Source organism: Triturus cristatus, chromosome 2_2 (genome assembly GCF_964204655.1).
Source record: "Triturus cristatus chromosome 2_2, aTriCri1.1, whole genome shotgun sequence".
NCBI lineage: Eukaryota > Metazoa > Chordata > Amphibia > Caudata > Salamandridae > Triturus > Triturus cristatus.
The window spans coordinates 151,171,612-151,190,467 of NC_140582.1; the positions used below are offsets into that span (position 1 = coordinate 151,171,612).

Below are 18,856 nucleotides of genomic sequence, written 5' to 3' on the forward strand. Positions count from 1 at the left end.
CCATACACGTCTTCAGGTGTCAATCTGGATTTGTGAGTCTGATCAAGAATATCATACAATATGGCCGGAGCTCTCCCCTCCTGGTGTACCTGTTCCCATATAGAGATGAGACGGTTGGCCATATGCTCCAGGGCATGCTGTTGCATTACCGGCTCGTAGTCCCTCATGGTACTCCAGATATCAGTAAGAGTATAAATAGAATGTCGCATCCACTGGGATGCTTGTGTGGCAATGGCTGCCCTTTCTTCCGTTCCCAAAGCAGAACGAGTGAACAACCTCCTTCCCTCTGTTAGACTGGCCGGATGTACCGGAGTGGTTACAGCTGCTACTGGTGTTGTGCTAGCGGAGGAGGAGGGTAGAACAGAAGGGGAAGACATTGACCCCGTCGGCAGCTGAGGGGTCCCGGCAGCAGCTGTCGAAAATAAATTAGGTAACAGGGCTATAACGTCGGACACAGATGCCGACAACTGGGAGAGGTTAGGCAGGGAGGGAGAGGCAGTATTGGCCGGGGGAGCCGGAGCCGAGGCCCCCAGGGACGTATCGGGGGTTGGGGCTGTGGCCCTTGACACCTCGGGGTATAGTCTCTGGGGCACATAAGGGGGCGGTGGCCTGGTGTCCAACAGATCTTCTATTTCATCTTCCGCATTTGGGCGGGTCACATAACTTTTATCAATTTTTAGTCTAAAATCGCGATTCATGCAATCCAATCCTTTCTCTACTCTTTCTCGGTCATAGGCCATAGCCTTCTGAGTAACATTCTGTCCCGCCTTAGCTCTAGCCACTTTCTCTTCTTTTATTCGCCGTTGTTTGGCCTCCTTCTGCCATGCAATTAGAGCATCGAACATGGCTTGCCTACTTCGCCTAGAAAACAATTGTTCTTGTAGAAACGCAATTTTCTTTTCATCAAACGAACCAGTCTTGGGCCACCGTAATTCTTCATTACCCTTAGTATACTTATGCCATAGAGTGCAAAACAGTAAAGGAGAGATTCCATGTTTGACATACATAAAATGGCTCGGACTGCCCTCCGGTGGGGCGGGTTGGCTCTCAGCTAATCTAGAGTCACTTGTGCGGCAGCAGCAACCAAAACAATTCAATTTACTGAAACAAGACATTTTGGTTAGTTTTTAGACATGTACATATAAAACAACAATTAGACACAACATACAATCAATATCAGAGAACCAAGCCCGTCGACTCTGGTTCAGGGTCCAGGCTTCAAACTGCACACAGGGAGTCCGGTTACCCTCCTGGCTCACCACTAAGACCAACCCCTCCTCCAACAAGGACTTGCCTCGTCGGGAGTATGGCCTGTGGCTACCCAGTCCAGGTCACAGGTCCTTCCACGTGCAATCCGCCTATATTACTCCGGCGCGCTATTTCTAATCAAACCAATATCATCTGTACGTACTTCGAGTCAAACCACTGTAATGCGAACCTAATCAAACAAGACACCACCCTCCGGTGCGTGTCTTCGAATCAATGAACCGCTGTCCAGCGCGAGCTTCAAACAAATGCAACCAGTGCTCAAGTCAAGACAAATGCATCGTTCTCAACGAATGCTTTCAAATCAATCAAATAGCACACCGTCCTCGACGCGTGCTTCAACAAAACATAATGCACCGTTTTACAACGCGTGCGTCAAATCAAATCAAATCAATCTATACTCACCGGGTGCACCCAGATACGAATGTTCGTTCTCCGCTGCCAACTCCTCCTGACCAACTTAGTCCATTCTCTGGGTTAAGCCCGTAGGACCCCGGTGAAGGGTCACTAGCAGCAGGGGACGTACCGAAAAGTCGCGCAGGGTGGGAGAATTCTTCAGGCTCCTTCTCCCGTCGACCGGTCAGGACGCCCCCAATCCCACCACCCGAATACGGGGGGGGTTTGACCCTGTCACGGGGTCCCTTCATGGTCGCCAACTGTTGTGTCAAAATAATTATTCCAAGGGCCACACTTACCATTGGCCCGCAATATCCATTAAATAAGGAGCAGTTGGCAACGTGGAAGGTTCAAACGTTTATTAATCACCATAGATCTCTATATAGAGGAGCCTCGTCGATCCTCACCCATCAGGTGCGCCGAGGAAATCTGCTGGCTCCTTGACAGTAACACACTTTTATACATTATCAGCACAGCATACAAAACCTTATATGTGGAAAAGTACCAGTTAGTCCTGGCGCCCCTAATGAGCTCATGCCTATTTCTAGTTTCGGTTACACATACAAAGGGTTACTATCTTTACAGAGAAGGTCGGAAGGGTGACTCCCTTCTCGTCCCAGGTCTGGAGGAATTCGCTTGATACTCCCTTTTAGCAGATGTGACCTTGCTTCTCAGCAACTCTGTCTGTCTCCTAATAATTACCGTGAAAAGGGAAGGCAGATGGTGTGCAAGAGGGCCACGTGACTCCTAAGCGAAAGAGCTGCAATCCAAGATGGAGGCAGTTTGGTTCTCGGCCCTTTTGTCAGGTTAAACGTAAAGGGGATTTCGATCCTTCGAATGTACCATGGCTAAGCATACCGTCATTAGATATACTGCGCTATCATACCATAATAACTTGAATACCTCATGCTATTCCGCGAGAGTTTGCGATCGCGAACACGTCATTCGACCCGGAACAGGAAATAGGCATCGCGAGCAAGATGGCCGCGCCCATTAACGACCGCATGGGCAAGTTAGAGATATATTTCCCCATGAGCATGCAAAAGCACATCGCGAACGGGCGGGAAAAGCAATCTCCGCGCCTTCGCGAAAGTTCCGCGTGCTCGCGGAGATTTAGAGCAATTTCGCGATAATTTGCATAGGGCAACTACGCAAATTCCGCCCACCCCTACCATATACTAAAGTCTTACAGGTAGGGTGTCATACTAATTGTAATTACACGTAATTACTATATAAACAGAGCACTGGCTCTGGGCCTGATTAGTAGGCCCCAGGACACAATCAGAGTCAGTAGCCACCAGTATCAATCAAAAAATGGGGGGTGATCAGGGCAAAAAGAATGACTTTCTCACACCACCGCTCTACATCTCCTCAACCGAGTAGGCCTGTCCACATGGTCGAAAGCAGTGAAAAAATCAATAAAGGCCGCATAGACCGGCATACCCATCCTCCTTACATATAATCCAGGATTAGCTGCAGTGCAGTTATATTATCCAAGGTGGATCATTTTGGTCTCAAGGCACCGTTTTATTTTCTTCTACCCAACACTGTAGATTACTTGAGAAATACTTTGGGGAGGTTTTCCCAGTGGCATCAAGCAATGTAATTTGCTTATAATTACTGGGGACCATGATGGAGCCTTTTTTACGTAGGAGGAGGATAATGCTTCCTCTCCAAAAATCAGTTATCACTCCTGTTAGGAGCAATACTCAAATAATGCTGTCAAATATCTAGCCCATAAATCATGTTTTAACTTTATGATTGCAATCAGCAGTTGATCAAGGCCTCTTGCACCTGTATATCTAGCATTACTGTGATCAATATTATTATAAATTATAGGTCAGTACTTTGATGCTCAAAAAGTACTAATATTTAACTGAACCTATGAAACAGCAGGTCCCTCAATAACATGATTCTAGCGGTGACCTCTTCCCCCCATGGATGACATTTGCTTACCTCTCTTGTGCTACAATAACACAGCTTACAAAGAGATATTCCTTGCCCTTTATACTTATTTCTCCAAATGATTTTACATAATAGAATGCTAAAAATAGAATATGTAACTGTCTTGTTTTTTTTCTATCTCTATTCTTTTTACGCGCCATTTAAGACTAGAAAGGTGAAAGAGGGTAGCATTGTCACAAAATGTCCTGCACCACATACTAAAATATAAACATCTGCACAAAGCTCAACAGCACATGGAAGAGAAAAGTGATTTCAGCTTTTCCAATCTTATTACTTAATAGAGTAGTTAGGGCTTTTGAAAGTTAGCCATCACAATCTATCATACTAGCACTGATAATTTCTCTGTGCAGTTACAGAAGGGGTTCAAATCGCATACATATCAGCACTTGTCCTGATTCAGTGGAAATAGTCCAGCCCGAACTGCTAGGCCAGGTCCCTAACCCCACCATAGTTTCATCCTTATAGCGTCACGTCAGAGAGGCGCAGCTTGAGTCCCAAAAGCACAGCTTAGCCTGTTGAACTGAGCTTATACCATCTTCGGTTACAAGGCCAAAAGTCTTGGTGGCTGGTTGAACAAAGAGTTGCTCTTAAAGTGTCAGGTAGTTTGGCTGTGGCTTCCTGTTCTTTACTGATGAGTCTGCTAACACAGATTTTTAGGTCTCGCCTGGCATTCCAGCGCATGTGCTGCTCACTTGCGAGATCTATTGTCGCCGGTTTTCTTTTGGAAGTGGGGTGGAATCTCCGCCTCTGCTTTTCATTGGCGCGTGTCACACTTTATGTTAAACGCACACCTTTGATTTGCAGTGAGGCTTTTGGCTCCCCTCCATGTCTTCTTTCTGGCTCGCCCACCCGGACTGGAGATTGTGCACGCGCACAGCGTCACAGGGCATATGAGCGCAAGTCTAGCATATCATCAAAGGTATGAGCTGTAACTGGAACACGCCGACGGTCCTGGTGTGCCCTCCCCTCCCCACTGAAAGGGCAGTCCCAAGCATACAATACCTGCAGTGTACTTTTTTCCCTGTATAATGTTCAGCTGACGCGAGCAAAAGAGACGCCATGCGCAAACTAAATCTCCAGTCCGGGTTGGTTTGGGACTCCTAATAACCAGCCCCACTAATGCGTATCAGTGCCCAATCCAACCCTGTATGTATCTGTAAACTTCATCGGCTCTTTTCGAAATATGTAACCTGTAATGAGTATGTAATTTGCAAATACGTAATTCTCACCACAAGTAACAGTAGTAGCTATACCGATTGTCTTCTACTACGATTATAATCAGAATTTCTTATGTAACGTTCTTAAATTCGCAGAAATAAATATAGCTCGAACTCGACTTGAAGGCATTCGTTCCCCGTTTCGAAGTTAGCAACTCTGGCCATTACGCCACGGTACTGAACTGAAAGTACCGGCCGTCAGGAGGGCTCACGACTTGGGTTGCATCCCATCTGGGTTGTGTGGCAACTCGGATGCCGACCAACTCTGAGGACATCCTTGCAATTTCTCTATTATGGCCCAACCAAGTTAAACTGATGTTTATTAACATTTATTCCAGGCCAATGGGGAATGTAAAGGAATCGCCGACCATAGATGAACTCTCCAATTTTCTAACTGACCTATCAAGTGACTCATATTATGTTGTGGGAGGGGATTTTAATTCTCACTTTGAGCCACTCCCTGGTCTATTGGATGGGTTATCATCTGATGAAGAAGTTAAATGGGCAGTCCCTATGGTGGAAGCCCCACCTCCAAAGGCGTGGACCCCTTTAGCGGTGCAAATCACAGCCCTCACCCTGAAGTTTGGACTCAGAGCTTGTAATGGGCGAATAAAATCTGACATACCCAGTAAAACCACCTTCAACAGGCTGGGAAGAGAGTCCCGCCTGGATTATGTCTTGGCTCAAATAGTGAAGTGGCCGACAATCCAGGACTTCAGGGTGATGGAAAGGTCTGATAGTGACCATAATGCACTTGAGCTCGACCTTGTCCATCCCGGCCCCCAAGCTCCTCTGAATAATGTGGTAGAAAATACCCCTGTACTTCTCCTTGACAACAACCGCAGAAGGATCAGGTGGGAGCACTTGGCCACGAGCAAGAATAAACTCCCTAGGCTCTATGATGGGATAATTCCCATTTTGGAAACTGTGGGTTGCTTGGACGCCGAACCATACAATAAAGACTCCCAGGGTAAATTATTCAAAGCCCATGAGGAACTTATAAAAGCTGCGGCACCCCATCTCACTTGTAGCCCGTGAAAGGCAAAAGGGGGGCGTCCAGGGGGCGTCCAGGAAAAACACTATGGTACAACCTGGCCTGTAGAAGGGCAAAAACAGAGCTCCTCAAACTAATCAAGGAGGGTCTTGGTGGGGATACTCTAAAACAAAGCAGGCGAGTATATAAGAAACTCACTGCCCATGCTAAGGCAGAATGGGAGGAAGAACAGTGGGAAAAACTCACTAAGGCACTAGCAACCCAAGACCATCGGTTGTTCTGGAGGATTGTGAATGGGGGATCGGGGAACTTAAAATCGGCACTAGAGCCCAATATTGCTCCTGGGGTATGGCAGGCCCACTTTCAGACTCTATATAGCCCTGACTCGGAAGAATCCCCTGTTGCTGAAGCGGTAGGCCTCCCGGACTATCAAGGGGAGCTGATAACGCTCGGTGAAGTGATTGCTGCCATTTCAGGACTTGCCCCTGGAAAGGCGCCGGGACTGGACGGACTACCAGGGGATATGTTTAAGCAGGAACCTGTTGTATGGGCCCCTTATCTTACCGCCCTCTTCAATGGAGTTATCGGTGGTATGGAGATCCCTAGCACTTGGCTGGGGGCTGAGGTGGTCCCCATCTTTAAAAAGGGCTCACCTCTCCTCCCAGCCAACTATAGACCAATCAGCTTGATAGACGTGACGCAGAAGCTGTTTGGGAGGGTGATGTTGAATAGGCTACAGGACTGGATTGAGGAGGTGGGAGCCCTTAGCCCCTACCAGGCGGGATTCAGGAGGGGGGTATCCACAGTGGACCAGGTTTTTAGATTGAATCTGGTCTACTGGCGGGTAGCGACAATCGAGGGCGGTAGTTTGTACACAATTTTTGTGGACCTACGGGCCGCTTTTGATTTGGTGCCCAGGGGGAAACTTTGGAGCATCTTGGCAGAGATGGGCGTCCCCCCGGACATCCTCTTGATCTTACAGAGATTGCATCACAATAACTATGCCCGAGTGAGGTGTGGGAGGGCGGGGGAACTGACCGATAGATTCCCCGTTGACAGGGGGGTAAGGCAGGGCTGTGTATTGGCACCGACCCTGTTCTGCCTCTTTGTCAACGGGGTAATCGCCCATTTGAATGCCACTGAATACACTGACGCCCCGAAATTGAATGGCAGCAGGGTGCCCGCAATTATGTTTGCGGACGACACCCTGCTGCTATCCAAAACCCCCATGGGTATTCAGAGGATTCTTGACTCCTTCGTGGCCTTCTGTAACGATAGGGGGCTCGAAATTAATGCGGCAAAAACCAAATATATGGTTCTGAACCCGAGGCAAAAACTCCGCCCAAATCCGCAATTGGGAGCTGGACGGCTGGAGAGAGTGACTACCTTTGAATACCTTGGTGTGACTATCAACGAGACCATGACTTGGGGATCCCACCAGAGCAGGGCAAGCCTCAAACTCACGCAGATCACTGGGGGTATTGCTCGTATGATGAATGGTTCATCATATCGTCCATTGGGGGCATTGATCCAGATATATAAAGCACAGGCTCGGGGAGCAATAATGTATGGGGCGGAAATTTGGGGCCACACGTCTTCTAAGAGTCTGTCATTGGTGGAAAACAAGTTTATTAGACAGATAGCCGCACTCCCTCCCAGTACTCCGCTCCTCCCCCTGAGGCTAGATCTGGGCCTACGACCATTAGCTGACGAAATAAGCCTGAGACCTCTAGCACTCTGGCGTAGGCTGTGGAGCAGTACTGATCTCGTAGAATATAGGGCGGAATTGGCTGAACTTTTGAAAGAACCAATGGCGCTCAGTATTCCCTGGGTCAAAAACATCCAAGCCATTTGTGTGGGAATAGGGCTCCCCGACCTATGGAATGACCCGGCGAGAGCCGCACCGAAAATATCCAAAAGGTCCCTGGCTAAGGTTTACCATGAATATAAACTAGACAGGACTCAAGCTACCCAGGCAGAAGGGTCCCTAGCTTCTGTGTTCATGCAGAGCAAGGATGTCTACAGACTGGAGAGGGTGCTGGATCCCATCTCCCCCGTACTCACCAGGAAGCTGTTTCTCCAATGGAGATACGGCACATTGCCGTTCAGATTTTTCACAAGTACCTGGTCATCGGGTCCCACCCTAAAGCAGTGTCCGGCTTGTGACGCCATGGAAGAAACTGATTTGCACGTGGTTTTCTTCTGCCCTGCCTATAAAATAGCATGAAAATACTGGCTCCTCCCGTTGATAAGGAATATGGGTTGTAGGGAATACGCACCAATGTACAGAATCTTAAAAACTGATCTCTCTGGCCCAATTGTTTTCGCACTAGCAAAATTTTTGACCAATGTTTGGCACACGCGCAACCGGATCTTAAAGACGTTAGGACCCCTATAAATGTTTTTACCTCTCACCAGAGATTGAATATGTATATTCTTCTCTTGATCGTTTTCACTTTGATAACTGCTGTTTAATAACTTTTTATCTTAAATTCTGAATTATTTATGTATTTTATGCTTGTATATATTTTACCTGTGCTTTTATGGTCATCTGACCAAAATAAAGCTATCAAAGAAAGAAAGTACTTTCCCATAACATTACACAAACTAAAACGCTTGTGGATTTACAGAGAGCGACCATTCATGGTGTATGAAGTGCCAAATATGTTTGGGATTTGAAAATGTAACTACAGTTTGGAGCATATATGAGTCACTGCAACACCCCTCCGACAAGGGTTGCTGCTGCTGAGACTGGATTGCTTCCGGTTGGACTTTGTGCTTCACTTCCGCATCCCCCGTTAGCCGTAGCAGCACAGGTACTGGATGCGGGTCACCATCAGCCTATGTGTCCGGGTCCTTCAATTACCCGCTGCAGTCACATCCATTGCCCCTGCCCCCATAATCCAATCTCTCCTATGCCTCCCAGCCGGACCCTCCGCAGCCAGGAGTGTCAGAGTCATTCTGAAATAGGTATTGGTGCGGCGGGGCACTCTGTCATCCGCCTCCTGCACTCCTCAGCATCACGAGGTCAAGGTACTGAGTACGACCACAGGTATATTTGACAAGGTGCAGGCGAGTCCACACACTGGCAGGTGTGCACATGCTTCTTATAAATGTATATACACAGACATCCTACTCTGTTTAAGTCATTCTGACGTTTGGTTCTATGACACATTGTGACTGACCGTAACATGGCCACTAGACCAAGCTCCTCCCTCCCCCTTGTCTATCATCGTGTGATACACGTGTCATGCCCTAAAAGAGTCTTCCCAGCCCAACAGTGAAGTTATTGTCACCTTGTGTAAGATGGATCTCTTTGGTGCAGGTGTCTTAGGTGACTTGCTGCCTGCTGTAGACTTCTTCCAAAAGTAATTGAATGGGGACATTTGCAGTTATTCGCTCTCCACTGGATGGATATGTATCGGATAAAAAAAAGGTTGTCAAACAAACTGGAAACTTCAGACAAAATGTTTAAAGTTGCCAAAATGAAAGGCTGTCTCTAACGCTCATTCATATTATCATCAGCATTTTCAATGTATCACTTGTCCGTTTCTGTATTCTATAATATCTTGTATAGCGTGGTATGTGTGATCCACTGATTTTCAATTAGCTTTGGTGCTTTTACAGTTGCGGCCTTCTGAAGACATGTTACAGGGTTGTTTTAGATCGTAGTGAAATTAGGTGGACCAAAAACACATTGGCTTAAATGTTAGTTGCTTTGGGCTCGATTTTCAACTGCTAAAACAATGTGAGCAATCCTCAGAAATATTGTCTGTGCCTATTAATAACCAATTGTGGAGAAGTGTGGCTCACTGGTTAGAGGAGGTAGACCTGGAAGCAGAGGTCAGCCCGGGACCAGGGTTCAATTCCCGGCTTGGCTGGGTCTTGAGCCCATAAATGTCCATGGACTCGATAATTCTCGCTCCAGTGCATACTCGATTCATGGGTTCACACTCTGCGACTCTGGGCAGTAGCTTGCTTAATCTCCACATGGGCCCCTTGTGGTGGGATGCCTGGCTTTCACCTTGCGGATGCCCTGCTGGGTTATCTCACAGGGGAATACCAGGACTGGTTCCCTAAGCAAGCGCTTAGAGACCGCTTGGTGATTTACGCTATATAAATTCCCTTACATTTACATTTACAATTGTTTCTCTTTCACATATGTGAGAATTAAGGCTATTGTCATTTACAATGCCAGTAGCCCAAACACTCCTAAATGCGAGACCTATTGCATTGCAAATACTTGTTATTTTTGTACAGAAGCACATGAGAGACCCGGCTTGCGGAGCATCTATTTTTTACGAGAATTGATCACAGCAGCTCTTGGTATCTCAGTCATTCTGCTAGACTGACTCCGAGGTGGATCCAGCCAACGTGTACCCGCGCTAGACTTCCAAAGCATGTCCAAGGGCACTGTCTCTCTCCCTAGATTCTTTTCATCCTGTTTCATGTTTTCAGCACACTTGCCTTTAAAGCAGGGCACCCTCACTCCCTGCCCAATACACTTGAATGGGCTCAAAGCAGCTATTGTCTCTCAGCTTACTCCGTCATTTTCCACACGGTCATTTTTCTTTACTTTAGAGTTGTATTATTTATTTTCCGGGTATAGCAATATCTTTCTCTCCCCTTTCTTCCTTTTAGCGTTTGCTGTCCTCCCAGTCTACTACTATTTCTCTGGGTAAACCTCACAAATACGCTACTCACTCACTCATTCGCTACTTTTGTGAAAATCCAACCTTCTCTAATTGTGTTTTTTTGTGTGAAAGTCATTTCCATCCAGGTCTGAAATATATTATTTTTCTTTATTTTTCAGGATGAGCCAACAACAGGAATGGATCCCAAAGCCCGGCGTTTTTTGTGGGATTGCATACTGAGCATAATCAGAGAGGGTCGATCTGTCATTTTGACTTCTCACAGGTACTTTATAGATGCTTTATTTATCTTTTGCCAATGCTTGTATTATTTTCGGTGCTGGTTATGATCGATGATAACTGAAAAGTGTATTTCCTGGCTATTCTATATGATTAGGCTGCATTTAGGAACAAACATGAACGTTAACAAACGAAGCCCTAGTTCATCCCAAAAAAGAGCAAAAGTCAAAACGTAAGCCAAGCTAAACTAAACGTGAATACACAGGCAATTCAGAGAATGCTCACTATATTTTCAAAGACTGGATACTTCAGAGTGTGGTCACTGTATTGTCTAAGACTTGCTACTTCAGAGAGTGCTTACTGTATTTTCTAAGACTCGATACTTCCTAAGTATTCTTAGGGTCTAGGTACTTGATACTCCACATATTCGAATCACGTCCACCCGTCCGAAATAGATTCAAGAGATTTGGTCGTCGAACATTCAAGTTCAAGGATTCACATTGCGGAATTCACTTTCTGTACATCAGAGAGATATATGACTTTATCCGATTCGGAAAAACCTGATAGAGCCATCTATTCCCCCTGGTATTCGGATCATGTTGTCCTCCTCAAGCCATTCCCCCTCAGTTGTGCCACCTGACAGCGTGCATTCTCCACCCTATGCTTTCATGGCTCGTTCCTTTAAGCTTCGCCATTTGTGTGATACACGTGCCATGTTTGAACGTCCAAGGAATGACCCATCCTTCTCTCCTGAACCAATAGAATCTACAACACCAGGGCTGTAATGCAGTGTCCTAGTTACCTGCCAACCTATAAATGCACCGTCCAAGGGTAGTTCTCTAAGGTTGGTGCGTAGTACTTTACATGACTCCAACAATAAAATTACAAAATCTGTGAATATATATACATTTTCCAGTATCTGTTTCAAAAGCAACATTTTCAAGGGATGATGGGTAGTACTGAGTGGGTGATGGCATCATTTACAGAAGTACAATATTCAAACACACATGATACATTGAGAAGGAACAGAAAGTTCCTTGTCGACAGCTATTTATATTTGATTCGCTGGATTGTTTTGTAAAGCACTTTTACACTTATTATGGCGCTATACTGAACCACACACAGCCTTTCAGAGCAACCAGTGGTGCTCTCTCTGACCATCAGCATACGCAAATTACTGAAATGCTGGATATCCGACAGTTGTAATTTCATTTGTGAACATTAATATTGAGAGCTAATTTATTCATTGGATCGAGATAGCGTATTTGCGTTCGCGCCATGGTGAAACCTAAGCCTCATCAGGGAGCATTAATAATCAGGCCTAGTGACAATAATCATGTCCCCAGCTGCCTACAGAAGATCAGGTGATTATTGTGCTTAAGAAGGGAGAATGGTATAGACTTCCACATGGTGGCCACCTGGACCACAAAGACACGACTTAACATCATGGACTTTTGGGATCCACTTGTTTTTAGCATGCCATACTTTGCTTACCATAGAGTAAAGGTAGGTGCACAATAATGAGAATGAGGAATACTATGAAGTGTGATTCGGAATAAATAAGGCTACAACATTATTTTAACACCTACCACGTGTGCAATATGTTCGCCAAAGAATAAGGATAAAATGACTGATGAAATTTGCTACAACCTCCCCTCAGTACTGTTTCTAACTAGACTGTTTTGTTCACCACATAGTGATTGAATTGGCCACAAAGTGACATGTCAGAGCTCTGTATACCCGTATTCAACAAAATGGATAAATAATTAGATGAATAAAGATGACCGACACCACCCAGAAATATCTGTGAAATGGTCTTCTGAGTTATCATCTCTTTTCCGTCTGACATAGGTGCAGAACTAACCCCAGACCGCAGATTCATTAGTACCACACTGCAGTGTAAGGATAGTATCAAGTACCCAAACTTTTGCTGGCCCTCATTAACCCTCCCTGGATTGAATGTCTTGCTATATAGCTGATGAAAATGTTCAAAAGACGTTAAAACAAAAAGAGAGGTCTAAATGTAGATGTGAGTAGTCATGCCACATATAAACAGGTTTCAAAGGTCATGTGCCACCGATCTTCTATCTTAAAATAGGAAACCCTCTCTTATTACAGGTGCAATATGGTATGTGAAACAAATACAAATATGGATACAATTTAGACACCAAACTGTGTCATCGGATTAATTAAGGGTGCAGTTTTATTTAAAGAGAAGCATGCAAACTAAGCTCACATATGTAAAAATCACAGCAAAGAAGCAGTGGCCTAGCAATTGTGGAGAGAATTATTACAAGAGTGAGTGTGGGTTTAGCTACTACAGTTTTCAAAGCCGCCTGGCACTCTGTTGTGTGTTTAGTTCCAATAGCAGGGCAGAAGAGCCACCAAGAGTGCTCACTATGTGATCAGCTTCCGAGTGGCATGGAAGAGGGACTACCAAGTGGAAATTAAAGCAGAGCTGAAGGCACCCATAAAGGAAGCAGCTGCCTGGTGGTAATGGAGTGGAGTTTTAAAGTAATAAATGAGTGATGAACGATGGTACCGTTAAGAAAAAATATTGACTGCATGGTGATTGACCATACAGTTCATTTGAAATAAAGTCTTTCATGAAACCAGAAGGATACACCCAAAAGAAATACTGCATTGGGCTGATGGGTGTAAGCTACAGCTGAGTATTGAGAAAGTGTTCTCCAGCAAATAAACACATCCTCCACATCACAAAAATAGGACCCTTGGTCAGTGGCGGCTCCACGCAAAGGCGGAGGAGTGTCACCTCAAAGGAAAAATAAAATGATATTAACGCCATATTCTTTTCATTTTATTTTTCACTACTGGCTCTGTTTAGGTGTGGCGCAGGGTGGGGCTGGGCTGCCTGCAGAGCAGGGGAGGAGTAGTGGGCACTTTCTAAGTCCTCATGATGGCTTAACCAGTCGTCTCCGGCCGCCTATACAGTCATGCACACTTGGCATGTTTTCCACCTGGCTGTATTGCACAGCCTAGATGGAGAACCTGCACAGTCTCCCACTCCCTATTTAATGGCAGCCGATGCTCTAGTGTTTGAGCAGGACCTCTGACCTCCTGGCCAGATTTCCTGTTCTTCGCCCTAGCAGCTCCGTTGTTGTGCTGTCTGCCGCTGCCCCCTTCAGCTCTCTCCTGGTTGGTGTTCGAGTTGCCTATTGCGTGCTTCTGTGCCCGGTATTGTCTCTCTTCTGCCTTCTTTACTGCGCCATGTATCTGTATTTTGCTATATTTTCGGTTATTTTGTCTATGTTGCCTGTTGTACCTGTGACCCCATTCTGCCTGTTGTACTTTTACCCTTTTTCTCTGTCCTCCGTTTTCACCGCACTTTTTCTGGCACTGCTGCCCCTGTGGCCCCTCCCGTCTGCCATTTTCCGCTCCAACCTCCCAGCTGCGCTTCCCTCCCCCCTCACTTTTTAATGGTGGCTGCTGCTCTGGTGTTTGAGCAGTACCTCTGATCTCCTGGCCAGAGTCCCTGCTCTTCTCTCCAGCAGCTCTGCTGTTGTGCAGTCTGCTCTCTTCAGCTCTCTCCTGGTCGGTGTTCGAGTTACCTGTTGTGTGTTTCTGTACCCGGTATTGTCTCTCTTCTGCCTTCTTTACTGTGCCTTGTATCTGTATTTTGCTGTGCTTTCTGCTATTTTGTCTATTTTGCCTGTGTTCTCTGTCCCCCGTTTTCGCTGCCCCTTTTCCGCCGCTGCTGCCCCTGTGGCCCCTCCCCTCACTGTTTCCTGCTCCCACCTCCCAGCTGCACTTCCCTCCCCCTTCCCTATTTAATGGCGCCCGCTGCTCTGGTGTTTGAGCAGGACCTCTGACCTCCTGGCCAGAGTCCCTGCTCTTCGCCCCAGCAGCTCCGCTGTTGTGCTGTCTGCCGCTGCCCCCTTCAGCTCTCTCATGGTCGGTGTTCGAGTTGCCTTATGTGTAATTCTGTAACCGGTATTTTCTTTCTTCAGCCTTCATTACTGCACCTTGCTTCTCTATTTGGCTGTATTTTTTGCTATTCTGTCTATTTTGCCTGTTGTACATGTGCTCCTATTTTGCCTGTGGTACCTGTGCCCTTTTTCTCTGTCCTTGGTTTCGCCACCCTCTTTCCATCGCTGCTACTCTTGCCGCCCTTCCCCCCTGCCATTTACCGCTCCCGCCTCCCAGCTACGCTTACCCCGCCGAAGGCGCCCCAAAGGCAATTCTGTCTGCAGGTACTCAGGTTCTCTGGCCACCCACCGCTACAACTTAAATGCCCTCCTCGCACTCAACCCCGTAAGGAACAACAACTGCCAGCTGTCCTCGCCGAACACCACCCATGGCCACTTCTCCTGCCGACACTGCCGTCAAACCTTCATGACACTCCGCACCCCCATGGCCACCGCCCCCAGGCTAGACGCTAGCACCCCCGAAGTCCTGAGATGCATCCTTTTCACCATGAGCTCCCTGCACCGACACGCTGTAGAGATCTGGGACCTCCATGCCACCCTCGTGCCAGACATCTCCTTCCTCACTGAAACATGTACCAACTCCACGTCTTCCCTTGACATCGCCGTCGCCATCCCCGAAGGATACAAGATCCAGAGGAAAGACCGCCCCAACCGCCCAGGAGGAGGACTCGCCATCATACACAAGAGCTCCCTCTGACTCACGACCTCCAGCACCAGCCACTCCCCGCCCACCACCGAACACCTCCATTTCCAGATCTAGACCAGGCCCAGAACAGCCTTATGTGGCACCCTCGCCTACAGACCCCCTGGACCTCGAACGGCGCTCACCACCACCATCGCCGACCTCATTGCACCCTAATCCATCTCCTCCATGGACTACATACTCATCGGAGACCTCAACTTCCACCTCGACAACCTCAGCGGGCCCATTTCCACCACCCTCCTGGACAACCTCACCAACCTCAGGCTGAAACAACTCATCACCCCCCCCCACCCACAAGGCAGGACACACCCTCGATCACAACTTCCCAGGAGGTAACAACATCCACTTCAGCCACACCACGAAACACTCCCGGATGGTCCGCTACCGCGTACACTTCCACGTCGACAAACCCACTGTCCGCAAACCTGCACCCCACCCTCCACAAAGTAACTGGAGCAAGGTCACTGAGGAGCACCTCAATCTCCACCCTCAACAGCGGTGCCTCCACCCACCTCGACCGATGCCAGCACCGTAGTTAAAGAACTTCACAGATGGATCGCCAACTGTGCAGACAAGCCCACCCCTCTCCGCATCCCCAAGAGACAGCACCCCAGGAAGGCCACCTCTTTCACCGCCAACCTCCAAGAATCCAGACGCACCTGCAGATGCCTCGAGAAGAACTGGAGAAACAGCAAAGCCTCGGAAGATCGCACCACTTACAAGAACGCCACAACAGAATACCATCAACTCATCAGAGTCACCAAAAAGACCTTCATCCAAAACAAAATCCATGCCAACACCAGCAACTCCAAGGAATTCTTCAGCATCATTCAGGAATTTACCAAGCCCCCCAGCGAAGCCAGGGACATCACACAATCACAGGACCTCTGTAACAAACTCAGCACCTACTTCCAGCTGAAAATAAGATCCCTCTATGACAACTTCGATGAACAGACTCCGGACAACGATCACACTCCTCCCCCCATAAACGACAACCAACCCACCATCCTTTCCTGGACCTCAGTCGCACCGGAGGACACTGGATCGACCATGAACGCCATCCACTTAGGAGCCCCTACGGACCCATGTTCTCTGCACATCTTCCACAGAGCCACCACCTCCATTGCACCTGAACTGCAACACATCATCAATGCCCCATTCAAAGCTGGCACGTTTCCCATCGACTGGAAATGGGCAGACTTCAAGCCTCTCTTGAAGAACCCCTCAGCAGATCCAACAGACCTTAAAAACTATCGACCCATCTTTCTCCTCCCTTTCACGGCCAACGTCACAGAGAAGATCGTCAACGTCCAACTTACAAAATTCATTGAAGGGATCTCCATCCTCATCCCCTCCCAATCAGGATTCTGGAACAACCACAGCACCGAGACCACCCTACTCGCTGCCACAGATGACATCCGCACCCTTCTGTGTAGAAGAGTAGGATCTGCTTCACATGGGTACCCCCACTTTTTGCTGGTGTTTCACTGTTTTTTTACCTTAGTTTGGCTGTGGCCCTGCTAATCAGGACCCCAGCCTAGCTGCTTCCTCTCTAAAATGGTTTGCATGTACATTAGGTACATATCTAATTGGATTCTGGAGTATCTTATAAGCCCTAGTATATGGTATACTATGTACCTAGGGCATAGGTACCTCAGAGGCCTACCAGGGGTTGAAGCATGTATTATGAGACCCCTGGGAAGCACTCCAAAATGGCACCACAGGTCTGCCACTGCAGCCTGGGTAAGGGTGTGCTTGCACCCCTTACAGTGGTATAGGCTACCTATATCCACCTATATATACAGACACATATAAACCTATAAGTCACTCCTATGGCAGGCCTTGACAATCCTGAAGGCAGAGTGCTTGGTTTTGTGTGAGAGGGTTCCCAAGCATGAGCTGAGCCCCTCTGCAGTTTTCGGAAATACTTCCTTAAGGCTGTTCTGTGATACAGCCATGCCATATACTCTTAAGTGCATTATAACCTCGCGGTAAATGCTAACTTTGGAATGGCTGCGTCAAAACATGTCATGTTTGGTGTCAAACATCTTGGAATACTACCCCCCCCCCCCACTGCCAGTTCTGGCGGCGGGGTAGCATTCCACCCTTCTAGAGGGAGAGACATGTTCACACTGGTCTAACCCGGTAGGCCTTTCCTGAGCCCTGGCATCACAAAATGGATGCCTCTGCCACAGACACGGGTCTGGCCTCCTGCTGCTGACTGAAACTCCGGCAGGGAAGGCCTGGACAATAGGTTTCCTGTCGAAGGGAGGTGTAACCACCTCCCCAGACAGGCAGATGTTTATTGGGGCTGGGCGGGAGCACTCTCTGGTGCTTTGAAGTCCAGCACTGGGGGCTCATTTGGTGTCCCTGTGCATAGTCCAGTTCAAACCGGTTGCAGGGGCTACCTGCCCCTGCTCTGGCAAAAAACTGGACAAAGGAAATGGGTGTAACCACCCCTCTTTCCTAACCCTCCCATAGGTGGGTCCTTAGAGTATGTCCAACCCCCAAACTTAGTATAAGTATGGGAACCCAGTCCTTGTGACTTTAGATTACCCTGGACGAAACTCTGCAACATATATCCTGGACCTTCGACTTTCTATTTCGGCTAGAAGACGGAAGAAATCTCCCTTGGGGTCAAGGAGTGACTCACCTGCTTCGCAGGCACCAAAGAAGCAACTGACCGGGCTGCGATTCTGAAGCTCCCGCCGGACGCCGAAATCTCTACATCCCCAGAGAAGATTTCCAGATTTCCCCCAAGGCTACCCTGAGTCCACAGCAAAGCTGAGGCCCTTGGCTATCGTGGGTGATGTGGGACCTTGATCCCTGGACACCATGAACTTTTGCAGCAACACTATCTTCTGGGACTTCCTTGAAGTCGTGCTTTGGGCTCCAAGTAGCCCCAGCCTTGAGCACCTCCTGCACCGAAGATTGCTGGCCTCCACTCCATGAGTGACCCGTGGGCCAGTTTCAAATGTGACCGCTCGAGGCTCCTTTGCGATCGCGAGCCTGTTGGCTAGTAGGTCCCCACAAAGGCAACTCCTCTCCTGCTTGGACTTTCCTGGTTGCTCCAGACATGCCCTGACTTACCTTTGCTGGGTGAGACCCTCAGACCTTGCTGGTCTGCACCGCAGGCCTTTCTCTGAATTCCTGTGACTTGCCATTGCCAAGGCTTGTTGGGTCCAATCTGGTCGCCGACACCGCAGCACTCGACAGACTTTGTGGGACAGCTCGAATCCAGCTCGTGGACTTCGTTGATGCCTCCAGAACCTTGTGGCTGAAGATTCAAGACACCCATCAACTCACCTGAAGCACCCGACATCTGTGGGCATTGGTCCATCCTGCCCTCGGTCACTGGCTAGTGACCCAGACTCTGTCCCCTCTGCTTTCAGGTTCCTTCCATCCTAGATCCAGGCTTGGATCTCTTCAGACACTTCTCCTCTTCACGGCAGCAGCAGTTCTTTGCAGGTTTCCATTGCAATCGACGACGCGACGCG

At 47.9% G+C, this 18,856-nt stretch overlaps 1 protein-coding gene across 4 annotated transcripts in view; it reads left to right on the top strand.

Annotated features, from left to right (window-relative positions):
- Window positions 1-18,856, top strand: part of LOC146861982 (phospholipid-transporting ATPase ABCA1-like) — a 3,104,259-nt gene that overhangs the window by 2,743,420 nt on the left and 341,983 nt on the right. For all 4 annotated transcript variants that reach the window (XM_085641135.1, XM_085641137.1, XM_085641136.1 and 1 more), the window contains exon 47: window positions 10,652-10,755. In XM_085641135.1, coding sequence (XP_085497261.1) covers window positions 10,652-10,755 — 104 coding nt within the window. The remainder of the gene's footprint in view (window positions 1-10,651; window positions 10,756-18,856) is intronic.